General features: G+C 46.9%; 1 protein-coding gene and 1 long non-coding RNA gene across 2 annotated transcripts; one reads left to right on the plus strand and one right to left on the minus strand.

The window, feature by feature from the left end:
• Window positions 1-8577: 8577 nt before the first annotated feature.
• On the minus strand, window positions 8578-11204 carry LOC135813045 (tigger transposable element-derived protein 6-like). Its single transcript, XM_065326264.1, has 2 exons — window positions 10997-11204; window positions 8578-10486 (listed from the first exon to the last, which is right to left on the minus strand). Exons 1-2 carry the CDS (start codon window positions 11202-11204, stop codon window positions 8985-8987), a joined length of 1710 nt encoding a protein of 569 aa, XP_065182336.1. The 3' UTR covers window positions 8578-8984.
• Window positions 11205-15593: 4389 nt separating this feature from the next.
• Window positions 15594-20329, plus strand: LOC135812741 (uncharacterized). The gene is made up of 3 exons (XR_010552946.1): window positions 15594-15769; window positions 16120-16193; window positions 19148-20329. It is a non-coding gene; the product is annotated as an uncharacterized LOC135812741 (long non-coding RNA).
• The last annotated feature ends 6280 nt before the right edge of the window (window positions 20330-26609 follow it).

Here is a 26609-nt window from a genome sequence, read left to right on the forward strand (position 1 = left end):
AGAAGGAAGTTTTCCTCCTTACATACATACATACATACATACATACATACATACATACATACATACATACATACATACATACATACCCAATGCTGTAGACAGCAAGCTGTTTCGGCCATAAAGGCCTCATCAGTACAGCTACGAGCTAATAGGCCGAGTTACCAGCCATGGTCCAAAGGAGGCACCACAGACATTAAGGTAGCTCGTCGCTCTAGCGCCAGAGTGCTCAAACTTCAAAAAGTAGCGGGCATTGCGCAATGCAGCAGCACTAGAGCAGCCTACTGAGAGTGCTCAACAAGGCGAAAGCCGAGGAGCGTGATACCCAATGCTGTAGACAGCAAGCTGTTTCGGCCATAAAGGCCTCATCAGTACAGCTACGAGCTAAATAGGCCGAGTTACCAGCCATGGTGCAAAGGAGGCACCACAGACATTAAGGTAGCTCGTCGCTCTAGCGCCAGAGTGCTCGAACTTCAAAAACATACATACATATATACAGAGAGACATACACACATAAGGACAAGGAGGCTACCGAGTAGGCAGGAGGACAAAAGAGACTTCGAGACCGACACGGGCAGGTTTAACAATGAGCACTACCGAGAGGGAAAGAGAAAGAGATAGAGAGAGAGAGCGAGAGAGAGAGAGAGAGAGAGAGAGAGAGAGAGAGAGAGAGAGAGAGAGAGAGAGAGAGAGAGAGAGAGAGAGAGAGAGAGAGAGAGAGAGAGAGAGAGAGAGAGTAAGAGAGTGAGCAAGAGGATGAGACATATCGAGAGCAAGTGAGACAGAGAGAGAAAGAGACAGAAGGACAACCAGACGGACAGACAGCCAGACAGACAGAGGGACGGACATCTTAAGAATACCAACATGGTCAAAACGTTACGATTCTTCAGCATAAGAGAGGTTCCGGAGTACGATTTTTCTTGCCAAAATCCGTAGAGGCGCTACGGATTTTTATATGTCGTTTTCGAGCAGTGAAATGTTCCGGAGTACGGAACTTATGTGTTTGCCGTCATTGCCTAGGTTACGATCGTAAACACGTCACATTCCCGCGCTATGTCTTTGTATTTTGGAAATTGGTACCGAAATCAAAAACTTCCCGCAGACAATCGATGTTTCTCGTGCCAAATTTGTGCGCGAAAAATCTTTCTGGACACGATGACACAAAATCTCCATACGAAACATGGTTCGTGTGAAATCCAGTCCACACGGATTCCCCCGTACCGAAAAATCGTATGGAGCACGCCTCGAAAAAATTAGTAGAGCCCATACGAATTTTGGCACGGAAAATCGTACCTTGGAACCTCTCCATTAATTCTTGCTCCTGTGGTGTGGTTCCGCTACCTACTGATGTACGAGACAGACCAATAGACAGACACCAAGAGTCACGAGGAGAGGCAGATGCACAGACACAGAGAGAAGAAGGAGAGAGAAATTAGGAAGAGTGGTGTAATGCGCAGAATCCATCTCTCTCTCGACCTCCTACTTTGTGTCTTGTTTTGTATTTTCCTTATGCAGATCACAGCTAGTCGATGCACGGTGGGAATCGTGAGATTCCAGTATCAAAGTTTTCACAACCTCTTCGTCGAAAAGAAAGACGGTTTGACTGCTACAATCACGTACAACAAGAAACATAACAGCACCCTTCTGAAGTTGACGTATTCCCTTAACATTGCAGTTTTCGAGTCCTTTACAATTTCTAGGTGGTATTTCCAGATAGACGGAGAGGAATGCGTTGTTCCCAGTCCAATCGACATCGCAAGTTGGCACAGAACATCCGGCTACAGCCATACACCAGCTGTACTCACGGGTATCTGTGAGTCGACCGATGCCAGTGGAGCATTGCTGCCTGCGGGAAATCACAACATTACTGTATCGATAGGTCCGATACTAGTGGATGACTATCCACAAGCTGATAATGCAATCTCCGGCTGGTACACCACGTCATTCCTGGAAGTTCAGGAGATATGCCCGCCATTCTGATATCCTGACCCGTAGCACCCACGAATGTATTGTGATGTTCTGGCGCCAGCGTGCCAAACCACCTCATGCCATGGTACCCCAATGTACAAACACCAACCTTCACGTTTCTCTTTCTCTTCTTTTACTTCACTCTTACAAGTAATTATCATCAGAAATCGTCATCAGAGTGTTGAACTACAAAGGAAAGCTATAACTATATGGCACTTCTGATGATACTTAGTAGTCACATGAAAACGACGTTAAACTCCTTCCACAATTGTTCCTCTGGTGTCGTGGTGTGAATGCGTATCTACTAGTATCATAACCATGTACATGTACATGTACACGTATACATGTACATGTACATGTACAGTGTATACATGTACATGTGCATGTATACACTGTACGTGTACATGTACATGTACACGTCGTATACATGTACATGTACATTGAGCACTCTTGCGTGGCAGGGGCGGATCCAGGAATTTTTCAGGGGGGGGTTCAAATTTTTTCGAGTGCACAGAATTAAATTCGCTTCACACTGTTTTCGGTTCGTTCACTACACCGAGAGTTGGAAAATCTGTATTGTCACGGTAGCCCTTGCATTGCTTGGTAAATAAGACAAGGGTAATAATGCGTTTAGAGCTTTACAAAGTACAAAGCTGATGTATCATGCTAGCTACTCATGTATTGCGCATGTACTTCAAGTTGTTATCACCCGCATAACGCGTATTGTTACGTTATACGCCTTGCTTCACGTGATTACGTCATGTCTCTATTGGACGCATGCACGCATCCATATTCTGGATTCATGTGTTCTTCTCCTTGCTCTTCTTCCTCACTTGAGAATGTAAATATTTAGTTTCTATTATCTTGTCACCAAACTAGTTCCTGTTGTCTAGTAGTAGTGGTGTGCATGAGAACATAACATGGCGCAGTGAAGTTTCGTACCTGTGTTTTTCTAGTTGCCCGTGGTGCATCCCGGTTGTGTTCGCACGAGGCCTGCAGGTCCAATTACATTTTATTTATTTCTCTAGTCGTGACCGTCTTCCGAAATGTCAGATGCAGCTGCACCAAGTGTGCCGAGCGCAGATATCGCTGCTCTTGCCGATCTCTTCAAAAAGCAGATGGAGGCAGCCAATGAGCGAGAGAAGCGTCTCGATGCAATTATCACTGGTCTTACTCAACAGAGTCAGCCTCGCTCGTCGCCAGCACCGCCAGCTCCAAAGCCTGTCGCGGCGGAGCGACCCATGCTGCTGTCCTCCGCGTCCCTGTCAGAGTTTGCTGCCTGGCAGGAACTGTGGGAAGACTTCTCTCGGTGCCAGCACCTGACAGCACAGTCAAAGGAAACCAGGGTATCTGCCATCCGTCAGTGCCTTGACGAAGACCTCAGACGTTTTATCAGGGAGGGCACCATTGTCATCGCGACCAATCCTGATGCGTGTGACGTCTTGGAGGCGGTCAAGCAGTTTCTTCGCCGACAAAGAAACCCGATACTTGACCGAATTGAATTTTACAAGCGCACGCAACAGAAAGGGGAATTGTTTGACGGGTTCCACACTTCCCTGAAGGAGTTGTTTAACACGTGTGATTTTGTGGAACACGAGCTCTGTTCTGCCTGTTCGGCACGTGCCTGTTCTACGTGCAAAACTAATCTTGCACGGGTCCACGCGGACATGATGCGAGACCGCATTGTGATCGGTATCCTGGACGACACCACCCGTCACAAACTGTTGTCCACCTCTGACCTGACATTGGAGGCGACAGTCAAGGTGTGTCGTGCAGAAGAGGCAGCCACACAGACCAGCCACCACATCCCTACCGCCGGCCAAGTCAATGCTGCCAGGAAGTCGTCTTATCAGCACGCGAAGTTAGCTTCACAGCCCCCAGTTGAGGCGAAGCACACTTCTGCTCGTGATAAGTGCCGTAACTGCGGACGCACAGCGCACACGAAATCGCCGTGTCCCGCGATCAACAAAGTGTGCCTTAACTGTAATGGAACGGGTCACTTCCGGGCAATGTGCCGCAGGCCTGCCAAGAAGCCGGACAAGTCGTCCAAGATCGCACACTTGCGACTCAACCGAGCATCTCTGTTGGACGACGCAACAGTTTCCGTTGCCACCCAGCTTGTGACCGAGCCAGAGCCCGTTGCTCTTAGTTGGCTCCCGGATACTGGTAGCGACGTTGATGCCATCGGCACTCAACACCTTGACCAGTTAGGCGGATTTGTCGAGAACCTGCTTGACGACATCGACGATGTTCGTACCGCAGATGGCGCCAGTCTCAACCCTGTTGGCAAGATTTCGGCGACCCTCAGTTGTGGACCAAACCAGCACACGTCCACCATTCATGTCTATGATGGTTTGACTGATGCCCTCCTGTCCCGTTCATCCTTGCAGGCCCTGGGATACTTGCCGTCCGGCTGGCCAAAGCAAATCGCAGCAGTCCAACAGGTAGTCTCACCGGTCGTTCCCGATGCACCTGCGGACAAGGTTGTGCCCAAAGCCACCGACTCAGAGACGATGAGAGCCGAACTCCTAGCTGAATTCGCTGACGTCTTTGATGACTCTGTGTTGAAGCCAATGCTTGGTGGACCTATGGAAATTAGAGTGCGAGCTGATGCTAAGCCTGTCGCTGCATATCATGCCCGCCAGATCCCGCATGCGTACCGTGACCAAGTGAAGTCCCAGCTGGATGACATGGTCCGGGATGCCATCATCGAGGAGGTCACCGAACCCAGTGCGTGGTGTCACCCAATTGTCATCGTGGACAAGAAGGGGACAAACGAGAAGAGGCTCACCGTTGATTTCAAAAAGCTCAACGACCAAGTCGAACGCCCTGCTCACCCCGCACCAAGCCCTCGTGACGCTGTATCCAGCGTTGGCAACGCAAGATATTTCACCAAGCTAGACGCCCGCCACGGCTATTGGCAAGTTCCTCTGAGCGAGGCCTCCCGTCCGTTGACCACGTTCATGACACCTTGGGGTCGGTACAGGTACCTACGCAACCCACAAGGATTGGTCTCTGCCGGAGACGAGTTTAATCGCCGCACCGACGCCGCGTTCGCTCATATCTCCCAGTTCCAGAAGGTCGTTGATGACTGCCTCGTCTACGATAATGACCTGAACACCCACCGATCTCACGTCCGGGATGTCCTGCTCTGCGCCCGGGAGAATGGCATTACTCTGAGCGCCAAGAAGTTTGTGTTCGGCATGCCAGCCGTGGAGTTCTGTGGTTACCGCATCAGTGCTGACGGCTGGACCGTCGATGATGCCAAGGTCAAAGCTATCAGCCAGTTTCCAGCTCCCAGCAACCGCACTGATCTCCGATCGTTTATGGGTCTTATCAACCAGTGTGGTGAGTTCACCCCGCACCTGTCTGAGCACGCCGCCCCGTTGCGCCCATTGCTCAAGACGTCCAACGAGTTTGTATGGGACTCAGTTCACACAGACGCAGTCAACGCTGCCAAGGCTGAGCTGTTGTCACCATCAACGCTGTCATTCTTCCAACGTGACCAGCCACTCCGCCTAGAGACCGATGCATCTGCTTTGCATGGCCTTGGCTACGTTCTGTGGCAGTTGCAAGATGGCAAGTGGCGCATTCTCCAGTGTGGCAGTCGATTTCTGTCGGATCCAGAATCCCGGTATGCTGTCATCGAACTGGAGCTCCTAGCTGTCGTCTGGGCGGTGAAGAAATGTTCTCTCTACCTCGCCGGTACATTGTTTGAGCTTGTCACCGACCACCGGCCCCTCACACCAATCATCAACTCGTACTCGCTCGATCAGATTGAGAATCCCCGGCTCCAACGCCTGGTCATGAAGCTTCGTCCATACCAGCTGCATGCCACTTGGCGTAAGGGTACTGACAACGCTTTCGCCGACGCGCTGTCCCGCAATCCAGTGGATGATCCCACCCCTGACGATGAGCTCGGTGAACACCCAGCCCTTCGTACTCCTGCCATACGCGCTTGCATTCGGAAAGACACCGAAGGCCAGATTGCCAATCTCCGGTTTGCCGAATTGCAAGAAGCCGCTCGAGCTGACTCGGATTATCAGGCACTCCTCACCACCGTCCGGAACGGATTTCCCGACGACAAACGCGACTTATGTCCTGCTGCCCAGCCGTATTGGACAGTCCGTCATCATCTTACAGTCGACCAGTACCTGGTACTGAAAGGTCCTCGCATTGTGGTCCCGCGTTCCCTCAGGCGTAGTGTGCTTGACGACTTGCATGCTGCTCATCAAGGTCTCAACCGTACCAAGGCTCGTGCTCGCCAGGTGGTGTATTGGCCCCAGCTGTCCAACGACATTGACAATATCGTTCGCAGCTGCGCTGAATGCCGTCACCACGCACCTTCCCAAGTGAAGGAACCGCTGTTGGCAACTGAGGATCGTTGTCCTGCCCTCCCGTTTGAGAGCACCAGCGCGGATCTGTTCGAATGCCAAGGCTACCAGTTCCTGGTATACGTGGACCGCAAGACCGGCTGGCCCTGTGTTGCCAAGATAGGACGCACCGCCACCTCCGCTGACGTAGTCCGTGCGTTCCGAGGCTGGTTCGCGGATCTCGGTGTCCCAGCTGTCCTGACGAGTGATGGTGGTCCGCAGTTTACAGCGCAGCGTTTCTCCGCCTTCTGTCAGCGTTGGCAAGTCCGCCACGTCAGATCCAGTCCGCATTACCCACAATCTAATGGCCATGCGGAGGCGGCTGTCAAGGCCATCAAATCTCTCGTGTACAAGACCACCACCAACGGAGACATTAATGTCGACGCCTTCCGTCGTGGCTTATTGGAATGGCGTAACACTCCCCGTAGCTCCGGTCAGAGCCCAGCGCAGGCCCTGTTTGGCCGCCCCCTGTCGTCATTCGTGCTTGCCCACCGGACCAGTTTTGCCCCAGCGTGGCAAGAAACCGCTGACGAAATCGACAGTCGTGCCTCTGCCCAGTCTGAAGCAGCCAGTCAGCACTACAACCAGTCTGCCCGTTCTCTGCCTGCCCTCCACCTTGGTTGCCCTGTGGATCTACAAGATCCCCGCAGCAAGTTGTGGAACGCCCGCGGTACCATTGTCGCCATTGTGAGCCACCGCGACTACATGGTCAAGCTTCCCAGTGGCCGAATATACTGGCGAAACCGTCGCTTTCTTCGTCCTGTTGTCTTGCCCGTAGCACCTGCACAGCCGATGCCTGCTACCCCCATCACTCAGCCTGCCCCGCCAGTCCGGCGCAGTCAGCGAAACCGCCAACCCCCGTCTAGGCTGAATATTTCGAACACTCGTGGCCAAACTTATGATTAGCTGCCTGTGCGTCTTTCTGCCTCTTGTTGAGCTCAGCTATTTTCGTATTCAGTTATCTCTATCTGCTTTGCCGTCCTTTCTAGTTGGTATTAGATGCCTTGTTGTCATCTCAGAAGGGGCGTGAGATACATGTATGTAAATGTAATTGTTATATTTCTATCTCAGAAGGGACGTGATGTATCATGCTAGCTACTCATGTATTGCGCATGTACTTCAAGTTGTTATCACCCGCATAACGCGTATTGTTACGTTATACGCCTTGCTTCACGTGATTACGTCATGTCTCTATTGGACGCATGCACGCATCCATATTCTGGATTCATGTGTTCTTCTCCTTGCTCTTCTTCCTCACTTGAGAATGTAAATATTTAGTTTCTATTATCTTGTCACCAAACTAGTTCCTGTTGTCTAGTAGTAGTGGTGTGCATGAGAACATAACAAAAGCTGCATGCAGCACAGGCAGAAACTAAGGCCGTGACTGCAGCATTTTCCGAACTGACGGAAGGCGAAGTTCTCTGACTGTCCTCCGGCTGGGACTGCGTGTCGTCACATTCGCGTCGTACACGGCGGAACGAAGCCAAGCCCAATGCGGCAATGGCAACTGATCGGCCGCTCGCCTCTTTGGCAGACGTCGCGACATGGCAAACCACACGACAAACACAAACATTATCTTCGTACTGCGACGGAGGAAACCTACAGTCCAGCCAGCGCGAAATAAAACAAAACGACAAGGAAGGTAAGGAGGACAAGTGGCAGTTTCTCCACCTTTTGCTCCACCGCGACATGGCAAACTACACGACAAACACAAACATTATCTTCGTACTGCGACGGAGGAAACCTACAGTCCAGCCAGCGCGAAATAACACAAAACGACAAGGAAGGTAAGGAGGACAAGTGGTAGTTTCTCCACCTTTTCCTCCAACGCGACATGGCAAACTACACGACACACACAAACATTATCTTGGTACTGCGACGGAGGGAACCTGCAGTCCAGCCAGCGCGAAATAAAACAAAACGACAAGGAAGGAGGACAAGTGGCAGTTTTTCCACCTTTTGCTCCACCACTTGAACTGTCGATCGTTTCAAGCCACATGATACGCGTACAGACCCTTCGATTCGAACGGTACGCGTAGACCCGGGTGCTCGAATCAGAAACGATTTGACAGGTTTGAAATTTCTCGTCCGTTAGTCTCAACAAAATCAGAAATATACTTGGGAGAGGCGATGGAACGAGGAAGAGAGTCTAGCTTGGCCCACCCAGCAAGGATTCAGAACCTGGATGCGCTACAACATGAGCTACGGTAAGCAGTAAAATTGTCATATTTCGTACGATTTTTTATTTGAAAATTGGGTGCTCAAATCAGAAACGGCAGATCAGCTCCTCTTGCCGATGGTCAAACGAGCTATTGAAGGCATGTACATATAAGTATAATAGTTTGTTGTTGGAACTGGAACTGTTGCTACCCTTCAGATTGATGTGTTCGAGGAAATAACACTCAAACAAAATTTGCATCGATTTCGAAATTTGTATCGAAAGATGTATTGGAATTGCAAGGAGTCCTGGATAGAAGTGACCTTTGGTTATGAAGAGAAAACTGGCAAAGAAGGGACATACCATCATAGGTTTAGTTCTGTGAAAAGCACGCACAGTTTTATGTAGTATAACTCAGTGGAGAGCATCAATAAAAAATTTTTTTTTATGAATTGAAAGCGCATGGAACTCAGTAGACTAGTGGTTGGTCACAGAGGAGGGCCGCAGTTGAGGCATCCGGCAGAAGAAGAAACAGCCAAGGTGCACTCATTGTGGAAAGCAAACTCACACCGTGTGCATTTCTCAGCACCTGGAGACCCACACAGAGCACAATCGATTGGCAGAACGGCTGCTGCTGGCGGCGTGGCTTCTGCTAGCGGCGTGGCTTCTGCTGGCGGCGTGGCTTCTGCTGCGGATGCGGTTTCTGCTGCCGTACAAGGCCGTGCTCGCCTCTGCGTACGCTGCAGTTGTCTCGCCTCCTTCTCAGCAGCTTTTTGTTGTTTTTGTCTTTCGCGTTCCTGCAGGGCTTCGAATACGGAATCTGCGGTAAGCGTCCGAGCTTGAGCAGCAGCAGACGGCAGACGACTGTGGCTCACAACAGGAGTCAGGAATAGCTGAACAGTGTTCTCGCTGAGTATTCCCGCCGATACCATCGATTGTGCTAGTGGATGGACACTGTGTCCTGGAATTGCTGCAGCAATGTCAGGCTCCTGTGCTACCAGATCGTCGTCACTGTCTTCAGGGGTAATAACGTTGGCTTCAGGCTGGGCTGTGGCCACATGGACAGTCGACGGCAGAAGAGCAGCAGGCGGAACAGCGAGGCGGTCCAGTGGACTAATGCCAGTTTGTTTAAAGCTGGCCAGAATGTTCGCCGGGGTGACCGCCTTCACATACGCCTCGGTGAAAATCTTGGGGAAGTCCGCAATTGTGAGCTTATGATCAGGCTTAACCAGACGGGCTGCAGCTGACACTGACTGATAATGCTGCCCAAGGCTGCTGAACACTGCTTTGTCTAGCGGCTGCAAGACATGTGTAGTCTTTGACGGCAGGGCAAGGAAGATCACATTGCTGCTCCTGGCCATGTCCAACGTTGCCACCTTCAGGTGGCTGGCATGGTTGTCCATGATCAGGAGCTGCGGCGTGTCCCGGCTGGTGTTGGCCAGGAAGACTTTGGCGAACCAATCCTGGAACAGCTCGCCGTCCATCGAACCGCTGGTGCTGGTGCTGTACACCGCACCCGGTGGCCCGTTTGCAACAAGTGCAGGTGACAGCTGCTTTCGATTGTAGATGATGTGCGGTGGCATGCTGTTGCCAGCTGCACTCACACACACATTGGCCGTTATGTGATCATGGGATTTCCTGTGCTGCTGATGTGTTGCCCGGCTGGTCCGACTGGCCACGACATTACTGGGCAGGGGGTCCGGGTTGAAACCCTTTTCATCACAATTCCAAATATGATTTGGCTGAAGCTTGTAGGTGCTTATCGTCTTCTCCAGGACGTCGTAGAACTGGTGAAGGGTATCTGCACTGGCGTTCCTGGCCCGTGCCTCTTCGAGGGAACGTGGCCGTCTCACACAAATCTCGGGATGTCGTCGCTTGAATCCTCGCCACCAGCCTTTCCCTAGACTGGGACATTCCTGGCCTGTCTCACGTCTCACTAAATCAGCTGCCAGGGCTTGTATGGATGCTGTAGTGAAGTACAAGAGAGAAAACAATATTTCAATTTACAACTTGTATTGACATTTTATTGACCTAAATGCCATGAAAACGATTAAGGGTGTGTACTAGTAATGTATGTGGTGTGATTGTAGTGGCTTTGGCCGCTATGCCAATGTCATGTTTTGGTGCAGGATTTTCGGATTCATCTCCACTCGGTTTTGTAGTTCTCGAATGTTTTTTGGGAAGCTGGTCAATCCATAGACCTCGAAACACGATGGTCATTATTGTTATTATTATTGTTTATACCGGCACAGTGTATATTCATTTTTGTCAAGCCCTATGAATATAAGCCTATGCTATAACTGGTATGTGTCTGTGACTTACTACCAAGTGCGGGATGCACGGGTACGTGCGTACATGTACATAATGCGCATGCAGGGATTATTGTGCACGTGCTTGCTTCAAATGCATGCATACGATTTCGCGCCAAAATAATTCAAATTCACGTGCACGTGTTTCGAATAGTTGCACGAGCGGTATCGCTAGCTGCTACCTTGCTTACCTCTACTCAAGCCGAACCCCATATCAGCCATTGACTTGGCGTAGTTCGACAATAGCTTCTCCTTCTCCCTTGGAATAATTGACGGGCGGCCTCTGATGTGAGTTCTGCCAGTTAGTCGGCCGTACAGGGTCGACATCTTCACATTGTGCTGCTCACTGGCCACACGGATTGAAGCTCCCCCTTGGACGGCTTTTATTGCGTCTTCCATCTCCAACACGAGCGATCTGAGCATATTTTGTATCTGGGAGTGCTTTTTGTGTTCGTTCATCTGTTCATGGCGCGGAGAAGAAGTTTCTCCAGGATCCTTGGCGATTCTGACAGAGACATGGGTGCCAGTGTAGTGGTGTCGAATCGTCTCTTTTTCTTGCTGCAGCTTTCCCGCCAGAAAATCGAGACATGGTGGAACCTAACATTTGGATTGCGAATACTCATGTTTGGGTGTCGCAGCCATGGATGTTTAGACTTGAACATTTGGTCTGTGTAATTGTCTGCCTGGATATTGTTATTTGGGTGAGTCTAGTCTTTTTAGCCAGGCCTCCTGGTGACCTTTTCGTCGCGATGTGACCCATTTCCTCCGAATCGAGGCCCAGCAAAAAGTGGGTCGCGAGTATTTCAAAAACCGTTTACCGGGCAGCGCTGAAATTTGGCATACCGCTAGAGGGCCGTATGTTGGTGGTATTTGTGAAAAATAGACGAAATCGGAATAAGTTTAGGTACAATTTCAGGCTGTTTCTGTTTTGGTACCCTGTTTCTCATTCGCGCACCCGGGTCTACTACTAGTACTACTACAGACTAATGTCCCGACCACTGCATGCATGCAGTGACCTAGTACCTGCACTGCCTGTGCGTGACTACTGCATGCAGGATGCATGCCAGTGAAGTCTACTGGCTACGCTGCATGTAGATCTACCATGTCATGTACGCTACACTTCGCTGGCTGCGCACGGGGATATCACAAAAAAATCGACTGGACCCATGGTCGAAATAATTTTAGGGGGTTCGTCCGAACCCCCTGAACCCCCCCCCCCCCTGTATCCGCCCCTGCGTGGGGTAGTGCCTTTGCTGTTTGCGTTATGCAGAGCTCACTGACTTGTCAGTTTGAGCACTCTGGCAAGGTACGTTCGGACCTGATTGGAAATTTTTATTTCCATTGCTATCAGGTTCGGCCTCATTTCCTCTGTGCTGCGCTGACGAGTCCACAAAGGACGAAACAGTTCTGTCCGCAGATTGTGTACACGTACATATTTACATGTACATGTACATGTACATGTACATGTACATGTACATGTACATGTACATGTACATGTAGGTGTACATATACATGTATACGTGTACATGTACACGTATTCATGTACATGTACACGTATACATGTATAGCAAAGAAAAATGACTGATGAAAAATGGCCGATGAAATACAAGATGAACTACATGTTCGGTTACGAGTGAGCTTGGAAGCTCAGGGCCCTACGCTATCCTTTTTTTGGCTAGCTCATCACCGTCCACCACCTTCATGACATAGGCAAAAAAAGGTTCCAAAAGGTTCCAAACTCTCTCTCTTATGATGATGTTATAAAATTTTCATATTTCCTATTTCGGTTTTTTTTCAAGATATAATAATAATAATAATACCACAGCACGCGTAATAATGTAATTATGTGGGTATAATTATACGTTCCGCTTCTGTCCTATCTCCTATGATCAAATTCCATTATCAAGGTAATTATTATTAACACGGCGCACTGATGACCTGTGACGCCAGATCATGGATTGTCGGCCAGATTTCTCCATGTAGGCTTGTCCAGAGCGATGGCCCTCACATTCCCAGCTGACTGCTGCGCTTCAAGTCGATGTTCCTCCTCTGTAAGTCGCTTGTGATGCGCGTCGCAATGGATGTCCTTGGCCGTCCACGCCCAGCCTTGGCATCTCCCGCAAAATAGCCCGTCAGCGCGATCCATGGCGGCGCATCCCTGTCCATACGGAGAATATGGCCGGTTAGCTGCCATCTTCTCCTGTCCACGATGTCAGATAGTGGTTCCGTGTTGCACCTCTCATACAGCTCAGTATTTGATATCCTGGCTGGGTAGACTATGCCAATGAGCTGTCGGAGCTGCTTCCGGTGGAAAACGTTAAGCGATTCTGCTTGTGCTGCCGTGGCATACATGTATTGAAGTAACCTGGGATTCGAACCCGCACTATCGCCCTGCATGCATTCCCCCGATACACTTCGCATAGATACTCATTCTTCCAAGTTGCTTCACGTTATGATTTTTGCATTTGAAAGCCCTATTTGAATAAAATTGCACGAGACTGACCGACGGTACTGACGTTCTACAACTACTGGCTAGACGTTTTGACCGTCGTGCGAAATTGTTGCTTGTTACCGCTGCTTATTGTCCATCTCAATTTTCATAGTCAAAGTATAGAGCTGTTTTTAATACTGAGGAGTTCGGTTTTGCATGATTCTTGTTCGCATAGCTTCTTCCCCTTTTATTGGTCTTCGCATGTTTGAGCCACACAAGTGGCGTGGAATGTTGCTTTGCATCCTTTAATTGTGGTTTAGCCGTATTGTGCAATGGTCGTGACAGTATCGTCATCAACAGGCAACATGCATGTACATGTACATCTACATCTAAATCTACCAACGTCCTCAAACAGCTGAGACTTTCATCTCCTGCTTGTCTTGGGTGCGCTCACCTTCTCCTCCTATTTTTATCATTATTTAAAACTAATTACTTAGAACCTTCCAAGTAGTTGGACGGCTGTTGGAGCGCGCATTCAAGATGTGCTCAGCTGATAGCCGGTTACATGTACATGTACACGTAGTTGTGGAACGTCAGTACCATCGGTCAGTGTCGTGCAATGTTATCGCGCGTGAGCTGATTGTTTAGTAACTAGTGGTATTAGTGGACATTATAGCGTAACTTGTAGGTCCTTGGTCCTTTTTCTTTCCTATAAATGTACCCGTGGCTCTCCATCCGAGTCCATGTACACATGTAAAAGAATTACTAAAACGATATACATTCCAGAACGTTTTCTATCGACTATGGCCAATGGAACATCAGCACAAAGTAAGAATAACTAAACAACCAGTTGTACGTCATCTAGCTAGAAGAAGAATATCTCAAGTAGCGTGGGATGTAGCAGCTCGCGGTTACACATAGCGTCGTTTACGCGAGCAGTGTGAACTGATAACTGTTACTTGAGCAGTGAATTTTGAGTATGGCAGTGCGTGGTAGATGAATGTGGAAGCTGTGTGTGCGTGCGTGTACAATGGTGAATTTGTTACATGTACTGGTATTTTGTTCCGCACGTGTTGCAAGCTGTCTACATGTACATGTACATTGTATATTCGTGCACCTGAACCTGTGCTACATGTACATGTACAGTGTACATTTATGTAACAGAACGAAAATTATGTATACTGCCGTGGACATGGAAATCCGGTCGCACGTTTAACGGCCCCAGGGCGCTGGCCTTGCAGCCGTGGAAAAGCAGTACACACATACGCGCTGCAGCTCCCTGGTCGCATGACTGTGCACTGTTCTGTACGCTCTGACAGCGCGGGTCCCAGTCAATCGACTGGATTTCAATAGCACTCACACTCAAATAATGCGCACTCACCATTTTTGTCCACATACGTGCACGCACACACACACAGCTGCCACATTCATCTACCTCGCGCACGGGCTACCGGTACCACTCTCAAATAATTCACTTTTCGCACTACTCGCGCGATCGCGTACATGTACATTGTACAGTCATTTAAAATTAATGATGATGAACGGGATGGTCAAGAGGACAGCAAAGGCGAGAGGGATCCAGATGTGGAGGATGAGAGCAGCACTGACGAGGAGGAATTCGATATCGACAAGAGGAAGTCTGCCATCTACATGTTGGTGTCCAGTCCGGAATGCCTTGCCTGGAAGCTGTCTATTCGTACAAGTGAAGCTGTGCTATGTAAGCAGAAAGAACAATGTTCAACAATCAACATGTCATGTTGTTGCACACTTCAAATAGTATACATGTACATGTAGTTATACTTATAGAGATGCATGAAAATATAAACTTGAAATCTCCGTTGACATTGAACGAGAGTTTGTATAAAAGGGTGGTATAAACCACAACTCCAGAACCACCAATACCTCTCCTGGCGTACAGTCATGTACATGTACATTTTGTACATCAATATACCGGTTGGGCAGTGCACTGGCATCGTCATGCTGCCTGGTGAATGCGTAAGCATGAAACTCGGAGTAGCGACTCGACTAACTACTAAACTAGCCTTGATTGCCTTTCTTTGTGATTTCTATATTCTCACGATGGCACCAGCGCCAATAAGAGATAGCCCTTGTTTTCTGTGTATTGTCTCAAGTTTCCAACGGTGCTAATGCAACGAGTTACGTACACAACGTTTAGAGCAAGCAAGCCTCGATTACTGCAGGCTGAAATCAATCAATCTATTCTGCATCCATTTCACTGCAGCTGGCAGAATAATATCACTCCACAGCAGCAGTCCGTTTATCAGGCTAGTTGCAGCACCTTCAAGCTACTGCTTGCGACCTGCAGCACGAATGTCGGAACATTTTTGCAGGTGGGTTTTATGCAGCCGTTCGACGTCTGCTAGTTTATTGAGGCACTGTAACGATTTCAGCTGCTTTGAGTTTTTTTCTTCCTTGTCCCAAACTGCACTTGGCTTCACAATGCTGTCTTCGTATTGGATATTGTTTTCCATGGCCATAGCCGTACCAATCCAGTGTCAGGGACAGTGTCCTGGTAGGTTGTTGAGAGTAGAATTCGTTTTCCGCTGCCCCCTGCTCGGAACTGCTAGCTGAAACCATAATGCAATAGGATTTGCATGTCGTCGATAGTCACCCTATGCCTATTATGCCAGCGGAGAGAAGTACTGGTAGACGTTTGGGCAGAAATTTTCTTTTACTTCACGATGGCGAGACGCCGATAAGGAATACTAAAGTGTGAAAGTACTGCTACTAGTCCGGAACAGTCAAACGAGAATTTAACCCTGAGAGGCAATGCATAATGGATGATGAAAGACATTCGGGGGCCACCTTCAATTCTTGTATAATCACATAGGATGCTTGTATTCGTTGTTTGTTACTATGCAGACAAATACCAGCGCCTCGAGATGAGGATACAGGAGGTCGAAGCACAGCTAACGGCGCACAAAGAAATGAACTCCGTAAGTGATTATTTTGGGTCACGGTTAGTGCCTGATGATAACGAAATAGGACATCGTAATAGCCAGTGGAAAAGAAGACCGACACTACTCAACTTTAGAGAGATTCAATTCTTCAATTGACACTGCTTCTGCCTAGGTAGAGCTGTGCAAGGGAATAAAGGCACTGGATTCCTGCAAAATTCCAACTAAAAAGAAACCAATCCAGGCAGAGCCACCCGAAACTATACAGGGAGAACGAGTTACAGCGACAAAGCTTAACCCTTTGAGGACGAAGGACGAATATATCCGTTTGTAAAGGTATAGCTGGATTCCTAAAGACGAGTATATCTGTTTTTGGGGAAATTGCGATCTCGATATATTTTTAGGTGCTTGAAGTCGCTCATATGTTGCTCAGACGAGTACGATCTGATTCTTCGTCAAGGTGAGACATGTCGCAGTCGCACCGCGTCGGTCCCGTGGAGAACCAGTCACATTTGAGAATACTCACAGAATGCGTCGATCAGAAATTATTTGGAATTTGAAACTAACTTGTTAATTTGTTGAGACTAATAAAATTAAAAATATTATGCAGAAGGAAGAATTTGTTTCAGGAATGGGAAAGAATTGATTGAAAATTTGATTGCAGGATGAGTAATTTGCAGCAAAGAGACCGCTCGAATTGAGAACGGTGCATGTAGAGTTTTTCATATCATGCAGAAAAACAAAAACAGGCAGACAACCGTCAGGGAGAAGACAGATAGACAGACGACCAGACAGACAGAGAGACAGATAGATAGATAGATAGATAGATAGATAGATAGATAGATAGATAGACGAATAGACAGACAGAGAGATAGATAGATAGATAGATAGATAGATAGATAGATAGATAGATAGATAGATAGATAGATAGATAGATAGATAGATAGATAGATAGATAGATAGATAGATAGATAGATAGATAGATAGATAGATAGATAGATAGATAGATAGATAGATAGATAGATAGATAGATAGATAGATAGATAGATAGATAGATAGATAGATAGATAGATAGATAGACAGATAGACAGACGAATAGACAGACACAGAGATAGATAGAAAGATAGATAGACAGATAGACAGACGAATAGACAGACGGAGAGATAGATAGATAGATAGATAGATAGATGGATAGATAGATAGACGAATAGACAGACAGAGAGATCGATAGATAGATAGATAAACAGATAGACAGATGAATAGACAGACAGAGAGATAGATAGATAGATAGATAGATAGATAGATAGATAGATAGATAGATAGATAGATAGATAGATAGATAGATAGATAGATAGATAGATAGATAGATAGATAGATAGATAGATAGATAGAAAGATAGATTGAGAGATAGATAGATAGATAGATAGATAGATAGATAGATAGATAGATAGACAGATAGATAGACAGACAGACAGACAGATAGACAGACGAATAGACAGACAGAGGGACAGACAGATAGACGACCAGACAGACAGAGAGACAGATAGATAGATAGATGGATAGATAGATAGACGAATAAACAGACAGAGAGATCGATAGATAGATAGATAAACAGATAGACAGACTAATAGACAGACAGAGAGATAGAAAGATAGATAGATAGACAGATAGACAGACGAATAGACAGAGAGATAGATAGATAGATAGATAGATAGATAGATAGATAGATAGATAGATAGATAGATAGATAGATAGATAGATAGATAGATAGATAGATAGATATATAGATAGATAGATAGATAGATAGATAGACAGATAGACAGACGAATAGACAGACAGAGAGATAGATAGATAGATAGATAGATAGATAGATAGATAGATAGATAGATAGATAGATAGATAGATAGATAGATAGATAGATAGATAGATAGATAGATAGACAGATAGACAGATAGACAGACGAATAGACAGGCAGAGAGATAGATAGATAGACGGATAGACAGACGAAAAGACAGACAGAGAGATAGATAGCTAGATAGACAGATAGACAGACGAACAGACAGACAGAGAGATAGATAGATAGATAGATAGATAGATAGATAGATAGATAGATAGATAGATAGATAGATAGATAGATAGATAGATAGATAGATAGATAGATAGATAGATAGATAGATAGATAGATAAATAGATAGATAGATAGGCAGACACAATGTGACATGAACACGCGGGCTAATTTTACTGCAAGAGGCACTAAGAGGACTTTGCAGAAAGGACAGGGAGTCAGATAACCGTGGGTAGCGAGAGAGTGTGGGAGTGCTAGAGTCAGAGATAGTTAGAAACAGTGGACAGATGGACAGGGACAGAAATGGAGCAATGGATCTTGAGAGGGGAATAGTAAAGGAGCGAGAGAAGTGTGGGTGACTGAGAGATGCAGAGACCGAGATGGAGGGAGAGAGAGAGAGAGAGAGAGAGAGAGAGAGAGAGAGAGAGAGAGAGAGAGAGAGAGAGAGAGAGAGAGAGAGAGAGAGAGAGAGAGAGAGAGAGAGAGAGAGAGAGAGAGAGAGAGAGAGAGAGAGAGAGAGAGAGAGAGAGAGAGAGAGAGAGAGAGAGAGAGAGAGAGAGAGAGAGAGAGAGAGAGAGAGAGAGAGAGAGAGAGAGAGAGAGAGAGAGAGAGAGAGAGAGAGAGAGAGAGAGAGAGAGAGAGAGAGAGAGAGAGAGAGAGAGAGAGAGAGAGAGAGAGAGAGAGAGAGAGAGAAAGAGAGAGAGAGAGAGAGACAGAGACAGAGACAGAGACAGAGTTAGAGAGACAGAGAGATAGACAGAGAGAGAGAGACAGAGACACACAGAGACAGAGACTGAGACTGAGACTGAGACAGACAGAGACTGAGAATTCAACCAACCAACTGAACTGATTGTGGTTATAGCGTACTGAGTCGAACAGCTAGCTTGAACTACTGCTTTTTGTCTGGTTTTGCATCTTTCTTATGCAGATTACAGCTAGTCGGTGCACTGCGGGAATGGTGGGAATCCAGTATCAGAGTTTTCACAACCGTTGGATGTTCAGGACAAATGGTTTGATTGCTACAATTGCGTTCACCAAGAAGCATAATACCACCCTCCTGAAATTGACGCACTCCTTTAACATTGCAGTTTACGAGTCGTCGAGGTATTCTAGGTGGTATTTCCAGATAGACGGAAAGGAATGCGTTGTTCCCAGCCAAATCGATATCGTAAGTTATCACACCAACACTGGCTACCGCTATTCACCGGCCGTACTAACTGGTATCTGTGAATCGACGGATGTCAGTGGAGCGTTGCTCCCTGCGGGCAGTCACTCCATCAGTGTATTTATAGGTCCTGTACTGCTGTTTACCGCTCCAACACCTCACAATGTATATACCGGATTATATTCCACCTCATTCCTGGAAGTTCAGGAGATATGCCCCCCATTTTGATCCCCTGACGTGCCACTCGTAGCATACGTTAATGTATTGTTATCTTCTGCCACGAACATGGCAAAATACTCAATGGAAAATATATTCATCCAGCCGTTGCTTAACTTTAGTAAATCTGCGAATCATGCACTCACACCTACCTTTTGAAAGTGTGAAATTTGTAGCTTGTTTTACTTCACACTCATAAGTGAGGTGGAACACAATTGTATTTCATGTCTAGATTTTAAGCTTGCGCGATCATCATACAAAAAACGTTCATTTTTACTTGTTTGGATGTCTCTGTTAACCAGTGTGGGGCTAGTCCTTTCAAATCCCAACATCATCTTTTTGCATCACTAGCCCTGATCCTATAGGCTATAGATAGGACTGTATTCGCCTGCATTATTATTGGGACAGGCTCGCGTTTACAGCACGAATTGAATAATAGCAACACCAACAATTAGAACAGAAACAAACTGTGACGGATTCTTGCACACCTGAAGAGCCGTCTTTATCTACTACACTATAGTATACGACGAGACGATCGTCGTGTAAAACTGCTGCTTGTCACCGCTGCTTATTGTCCATATAAACTGTCATAGTCGAAGTACAGTACTGTTTTACTGAGGCGTTAGGCTTTGCATGATCCTCGCTCGCATAGCTTCCCCTTATATTGATCTTCGCATCTTTGAGCCAAACAAGGGGCGTGGAACGTTGCTTTGCGTCCTTGAATCGTGGTTTACCGTGTTGTCCAATGTTCTTGTCAGTATCGTCTTCCACATGTATGAACATCTGTCAACGTCCTTCACAGCTGAGAATTTCAGTTCGTGCATGTCTAGATTGGGCTCACCTTCCCCTCTTTTGTCATAATTATTAACTTAGAACCTTCCAAGTTAGACGGCTGTCGGAGTGCGCATGAATCCAAGATGTACTGATGTACTGGCTGGTAGCCAGTTAGCTGCAGACCGTCAGTACCGTCGGTCAGTGTCGTGCAATGCTATCGCACGAGCTGATTGTTTAGTAACTGGTGGTGTTAATGGAAATTATAGCGTAACTTGTAGTTCCTTGGTCCTTTTTTTCTAGAAACAAAACAGTACAGATTCCCAGAATTATTTTTTAAATGGTCCTAATTGCAGCAGAGCCTTACGGCCTACTATGTCTATATCTAAGTTGCTCTCGCTCTCACACACTCTCGGCCTGAGGAAACGAAGCTGATTGCGAACAATCTGTCCTTTTTTGTGGAAGAAGCGTTAGTGCATGGTTGCACGTTGGGTTCCGCCGTCTCCCCCTCTCTCTCTATCTGTCTGTATTTCTCGGTCTCTGTCTCTCTCTCCTTCTCGGTCTCTCTATCTCTCTCACACCTTTCTCTCTCTGTTTCTCTCTCTGTTTCTTTCTCTCTTTCTCTCTCTCTTTCTCTCTTTCTCTCTCTCTCTCTCTCTCTCTCTCTCTCTCTCTCTCTCGTTCTCTCTCGTTCTCTCTCTCTCTCACTCTAGACTATCTATCTATCTATCACTACCTCTCCCTTACTTACTCCAGCGCGATGCACAATATCACTTCTGCGACGCGATGAGCGATGCGATCGAGAGTTTTTCTCCAACATTTTGAATCGCAGGTTGTCGCAGCTCCGTTGCAGGTCCCATCGCGGGAAAAAGCAACATAGTTGAGCCTAGTTCAACTTCTGCGACGACCGACCACACTGGTATCTAACCAGGTTTCCGTAACTGCAAGAATGTCAATCCGACTGGGTACATGTACTTCTCCGACGAGTGATGCGCATCCCTTAAGGGGGCGGCCTACCCATAAATTTCATATGGCATTCAATTGACCGTAACTTTGGTGTCTCTTAATGGATTGGAGTGAAATTTTGACCACACACTCCCGCCACTATGCTGGCCCTCTGGACATGATTTAAAAGTTCTTGCGCCTCACTGACAGGCTTTCCAGACAGGAAAAACTCAAAATTCCGGCATAGTGCAACGTTGTGCGGGCCACCTAGGAGCAAAAAAATGCATTTACAAGTTTTTTTCACAATTTGTTGCCCATGCATTTCTTTTACTAGCAAACACAGCCCTACTAATTTTCAGGGGAGGAGGACAACTTAAATGACACTGGACCACAAGACCAAGGGGAGTAGGGGTGATGTGCCGATGTGGTTTGCCAGGCCGGAGGTCTCGGAATCATAGCCTACGACCAGGCATCTATAGGAATGCAGCTAGGGAGGGAGGAAGATCAAGTGAGGAAGAGAGAGAGAGAGAGAGAGAGAGAGAGAGAGAGAGAGAGAGAGAGAGAGAGAGAGAGAGAGAGACAGAGAGAGAGAGAGAGACAGAGAGAGAGAGAGAGAGAGAGAGAGAGAGAGAGAGAGAGAGAGAGAGAGAGAGAGAGAGAGAGAGAGAGAGAGAGAGAGAGAGAGAGAGAGAGAGAGAGAGAGAGAGAGAGAGAGAGAGAGAGAGAGAGAAAGAGAGAGAGAGAGAGAAAGAGAGAGAGAGAGAGAGAGGGAGGGAGAGAGAGGAGAGAGAGAGAGAGAGAGAGAGAGAGAGAGAGATAGAAAGAGAGAGAGAGAGAGAGGGGGGGGCATGGATAGATGATGACATTACGATCAATCCCTGCGTGAAGAGCCCAGGGCAAATCTGCCCGGATAAGGGGATTTCTACTGTACAGAAATGTCACTGCTCTCTCGGCGACCATTGTTTTAAACAATATTAATAATAATAACAGTAACTTTGTTAGGATGACCCAAAGGCAAATCGCCTATCGAGGGGTGCGCGCAATGGTCGCCTAGAGAGAAATTCTCAACATGGAAAAGGCGCTCGTTGGATACCTTTCAGAAAGTTGTCAGAGTGACAACAACCTGAATCCTAGTCAGTAAGGTATCTAGAGTAGACGTGGCCAATAAAATTGCGGTGCCCAAAAGTCGGAAAGAGATTTTTCTAGGAGGCCTTTTTTCAGGTTTGGCCCACGGACTACTGTACTCGGTCGAGACTTTTGTATTGTATTTTTGTATTGCTTTTATTTTACATCTCAAGGCAAACGGGCAATCATGCCCAATGTTATGATGACGATGGAGTTTGCAGGTGAGAGTTAGCTGCGCCCATCCATATCAATGGTGCGTTTCGAGTACAGGGCAGGGCGTACGAAGCCTCTGTACGTATCTGACTTCTTGACACGACTCAAACTTGCCAAAGTCCCTAAATCAATGTCAACTACAATAATCAAGCCACAAGCAGTATCTGCAACGTCACGAGGGTGCTAGCAAAAGTCCTGCTGCACAGCGGCGGGGGAAACCCGCCGCCGTGCAGAACAATACATGTACATGGCTAAAAAAACGTGATTTTTGGACTTGGAGCAAAATTCTGCACACTTTCGCGTGTTTCCATGATACGACAAGTTGCACACGGTCTGCCCAGATTCAAATACAGTGCTGCCAAAAAATAACAGCGTGCAACAAAAAAATCTTTCCTTGCAAGGACACATATTCGGCCATAACTATTGATTGTCAGGTCGGACAACATTTTCAGAGATTTTGCAGCTATTCATGCTCTTTCAACTGATGTAGCACTCTTTCTACACGGTGGGCGCACGTGACAGCTCCCGTGCAGTTTTGGACTGTGCATGCCCTGCAACGCTGTGCCGTGCATTGTGCATTGAAGACTCTTTGTGCGATTCGAAAAAGATTTTCGTTCGACTCTCATCGCATCGCAGAAGTGATTATAGCAATAAAAACTGCTTTATGGCAAAAACAAAAAAGGTGTTTGGTGTATGCCTTAATTAAGCGTGGCGTCTTTTCTTGTATGCCTTAATTAAGCGTGGCGTCTTTTCTTCCGTGATTCTTGCTTCTAAACATGAAACCCATAAACGGAACTGCAATCACAGAAAGTGCATAACTGGCATTCATCTGGCACTCTGCAAGATGTATCCATTCCTTCATCCAAATCACGTCATCCCACTAGTAGATTGTCGCTTCCTTGCGATCTCCGGGAACAAGACTAGGATACTTTCCTAACAGTTACACGATTGCTGAAGCAATCGATCACACTGCACCAAGGCAACTGTGACTCAATGAAGGAATTCTGCTGGAACTGGAGTGATCAGGGGTTTCGCACTTTTGTGGTGGTATGGTCTCCCGGTTATATCCAAACTTTCCAAAGCCGTGTGTTGTTTCAAATCTATATGTATATCCTCACGATAGCAAGCGGTCAATAGAGAGTTTTCGCTTCACGTTTTTTCAATTTCGAACGTGAGAAAAAAACGTATGTATGTATGTATGTATATTTTTATTTGAATTCGCAAGTACACACGGGCTACAAGTCCAATTACATGGAAGCGAATGCCATAATGAGGCCAATTAAGAAAAAAAAGGTGGAGGAAGGAGGAGGACGGTAGCAAAGCAACAGGGAGGACAATTCAGGACCAAAATCAACAATTACACAAATGTGAGAGCACCTGAGACTGAGGGTACCTGTGGAGCGATAAAATTCCAAGCAAACAGAAGAAAGGAAATCACAAGCCAATACACGCTAAACTGCACTTGAGTTAGAATGAAGGGGAAAACCGGAGCTGAACAAAATTATAACGTACAAAGTCATAATAAGAAGTCAACTGGATGAGAAGTAGCACAAGCAAACATTTCCTGACAACGACAGGGGCTGTAACTACAGCCACAGCAGTAGCTGCTGTAGCAGCAGCAGCAGCAGCAGCAACAACAACAACAACACGTGCGTTGAGTTTGACCGTGTTGGAGTTGTGTGGAGAGTTTACGCTGCGCGTGCTGAAATGACGTGAGTTTTCGGAAGAGGTCATGGGGTCGCGACCCGAGGTTGATCCGTTTAGAAACCAAGGAGGTCATGGGGGTGCGACCCGAGTAAGGCGAGGATGATTCGTTTAAAAAACAAAAGGGAAAAATCGAATTGTACTAGAGTTATCTAGATTCCCGAGATTCTGAGCAAAAACCGTTGGAATTACTTAAATAAACTCACGCTTTTTTCCACCGTGAGTTGGACCGCTGCCGCGTTGAAATCTCACGTTTGTTGTTGTTGTTGATGTTGAAATTTTATTTTGTATCGCAGACCAAACTGGCAATGGTGCCCAATATTATGATGGCGATAAAGTAACGGCCGAGAGCCAAGGATACAACAAGCAAGCCTCCACGAAAGAGAGAAACACAGACAACACAGACTGCAAATACTCAAAAAGAAAAAGAGAAAGGGAAAAAAGAGAGAAAAAAGAAGAAGAAGAAAGCCCAGTTGAGTCACGACTCCAAGCCAAGCCTAGATGCTGGCTAGCCATAAAAACATTTCAACGTGAGATGCGCCATTTTGGCCGTGAGATCTCACGTTCGAAATGGAAAAAACGTGAAGCGTAAACTCTCTAATAAGAGATATGTTTAAATATTTATTCTCACGATAGCCAGTGGCCAATAAGAGATATTGTTGTTGTAGATGTTCAACAGTTATTGTTATTGCTGCTGTTGTTGTTGCTTCTGCTGCTGATGTGTTCAATGTTGTCGTTGTTTCAAATCTTTATTCTCACGATAGCCAGTGGCCAATAAGAGATAATAGTGAAAGAAAGGAGAAAGAGTGTGGCCAATAAGAGATAATAGTGAAAGAAAGGAGAAAGAGTGAGGAAGAATTGGGTGGGCAGAGCCTAGGGGTTAATGACTACTTAAGTGTACGGGCAGGAGTGGTCGCTACACGAGCATACAGAGTTGTGCAACAGCAGGGATATCTGGGATTTGAAGAGAGTACGAGAAGGGATCTCGCGAAGCTGGGTGGGCAAGCAATTAAAGTAATGAAGGGCCTTGTACAGGGGAGGATGGAGACAGCGATCAGTCCTCGGAGTTGGGAAGTGCCAAGTACGAGAGCGACGTAAATTATACGAAGGTTGCACGTTGCTAGCAGTATGCAGCGAGAGTATTATGTGGTGGGTCATAATTGTGGCGCAGAGAATGCGCGAAGAGTATATGTTTAACTTTAAAGCGTGAAAATAATGTTGGCCATTTGATGCGATGCAAAAGGTGGGAGTGTTCTAAGTGTGTGTAAAGGGGAAGGTGGAGAACTATTCTGGCGGCTTTCCGCTGGAGTCGTTCTAGCCTGTCAAGGGAAGTGGGTGACAACGGTGTGAGAGCATTGCTCGCATAATTATGAGAATATAGGTAGTATGTATGTCTGATAGATGTGAGATAAAGAATCACTGGTGAGTGTAGACCTTAGTCTAAAAAGAATATTGAAAGACTTGAGTGATTTTTTGACTATGAATTCAACATGCTCCGTCCAACGGAGGTCATGCTGAAAGATTATTCCGAGGTGTTTGTGTTTTTGTGCTACGGTAAGCGGACTATTCCTGAGTGTGATCTGGGGTAGCTGTTCAGGGGGGTGGTTATTGTGGTAGAACGGGAGGATGACTGTTTTCTTTGTGCTAACCAGCAGGTGCCATCTTTGAAGCAAGTCTCCAGCTGCTGTGACACTCTGTTGTACGTTTCGGGTGCAGTCTTGAAGAGTTCTCGCTATGGAAATCAGAGCGGTGTCATCTGCAAATTGGCTACAGGTGGTGCCGGGATTCTCACATGTGTGTGGAAGGTCTATGGTGTAGACAAGGAAGAGAAGCGGCCCAAGAACAACCCCTGAGGGACGCCGGCAGGGATCTCGAGGAAAGGCGATAGGTCGCCATCCACTTGGACCCTCTGCCGACGCCCCAACAGGTACCGTCGGAACCACTCCAGGGCGTTGCCCTGAACACCATAGTGGGAGAGTTTTGCTAGAAGGCCTGCATGCCACACACGATCGAAGGCCTTGCTTAGATCAAAAAAGCAGGCATTGACGTGTTTCCCGTTGTCTCTCGCAGTGGAGAGGGTATGGACGAGACGGGCAAGCTGCTGCTCAGTGCCGTCTTTCTCACGGAATCCAGACTGCTGGTTGAGTAGGTGGGGTATTATGTGCTTGTAGAGGAGTTGATGTGCAATTTGTTCTTGGATTTTTGATGTAGTGCTCAAGAGAGAGATGGGTCTATAGTTTGTTGGTTGGGT

The sequence above is a fragment of the Sycon ciliatum genome, chromosome 3 (genome assembly GCF_964019385.1).
Source record: "Sycon ciliatum chromosome 3, ocSycCili1.1, whole genome shotgun sequence".
NCBI lineage: Eukaryota > Metazoa > Porifera > Calcarea > Leucosolenida > Sycettidae > Sycon > Sycon ciliatum.

What these genes read in the sequence shown, in the direction of transcription:
- LOC135813045 (XM_065326264.1), bottom strand. Translation starts at nt 11,204, where the DNA reads ATGGAAGACGCAATAAAAGCCGTCCAAGGGGGAGCTTCAATCCGTGTG. An exon ending in GGGGTTCGGCTTGAGTAGAG is followed by an intron (nt 10,487 to 10,996) that starts GTAAGCAAGGTA and finishes TTGAAATATTGT; the next exon opens with TTTCTCTCTTGTACTTCACT.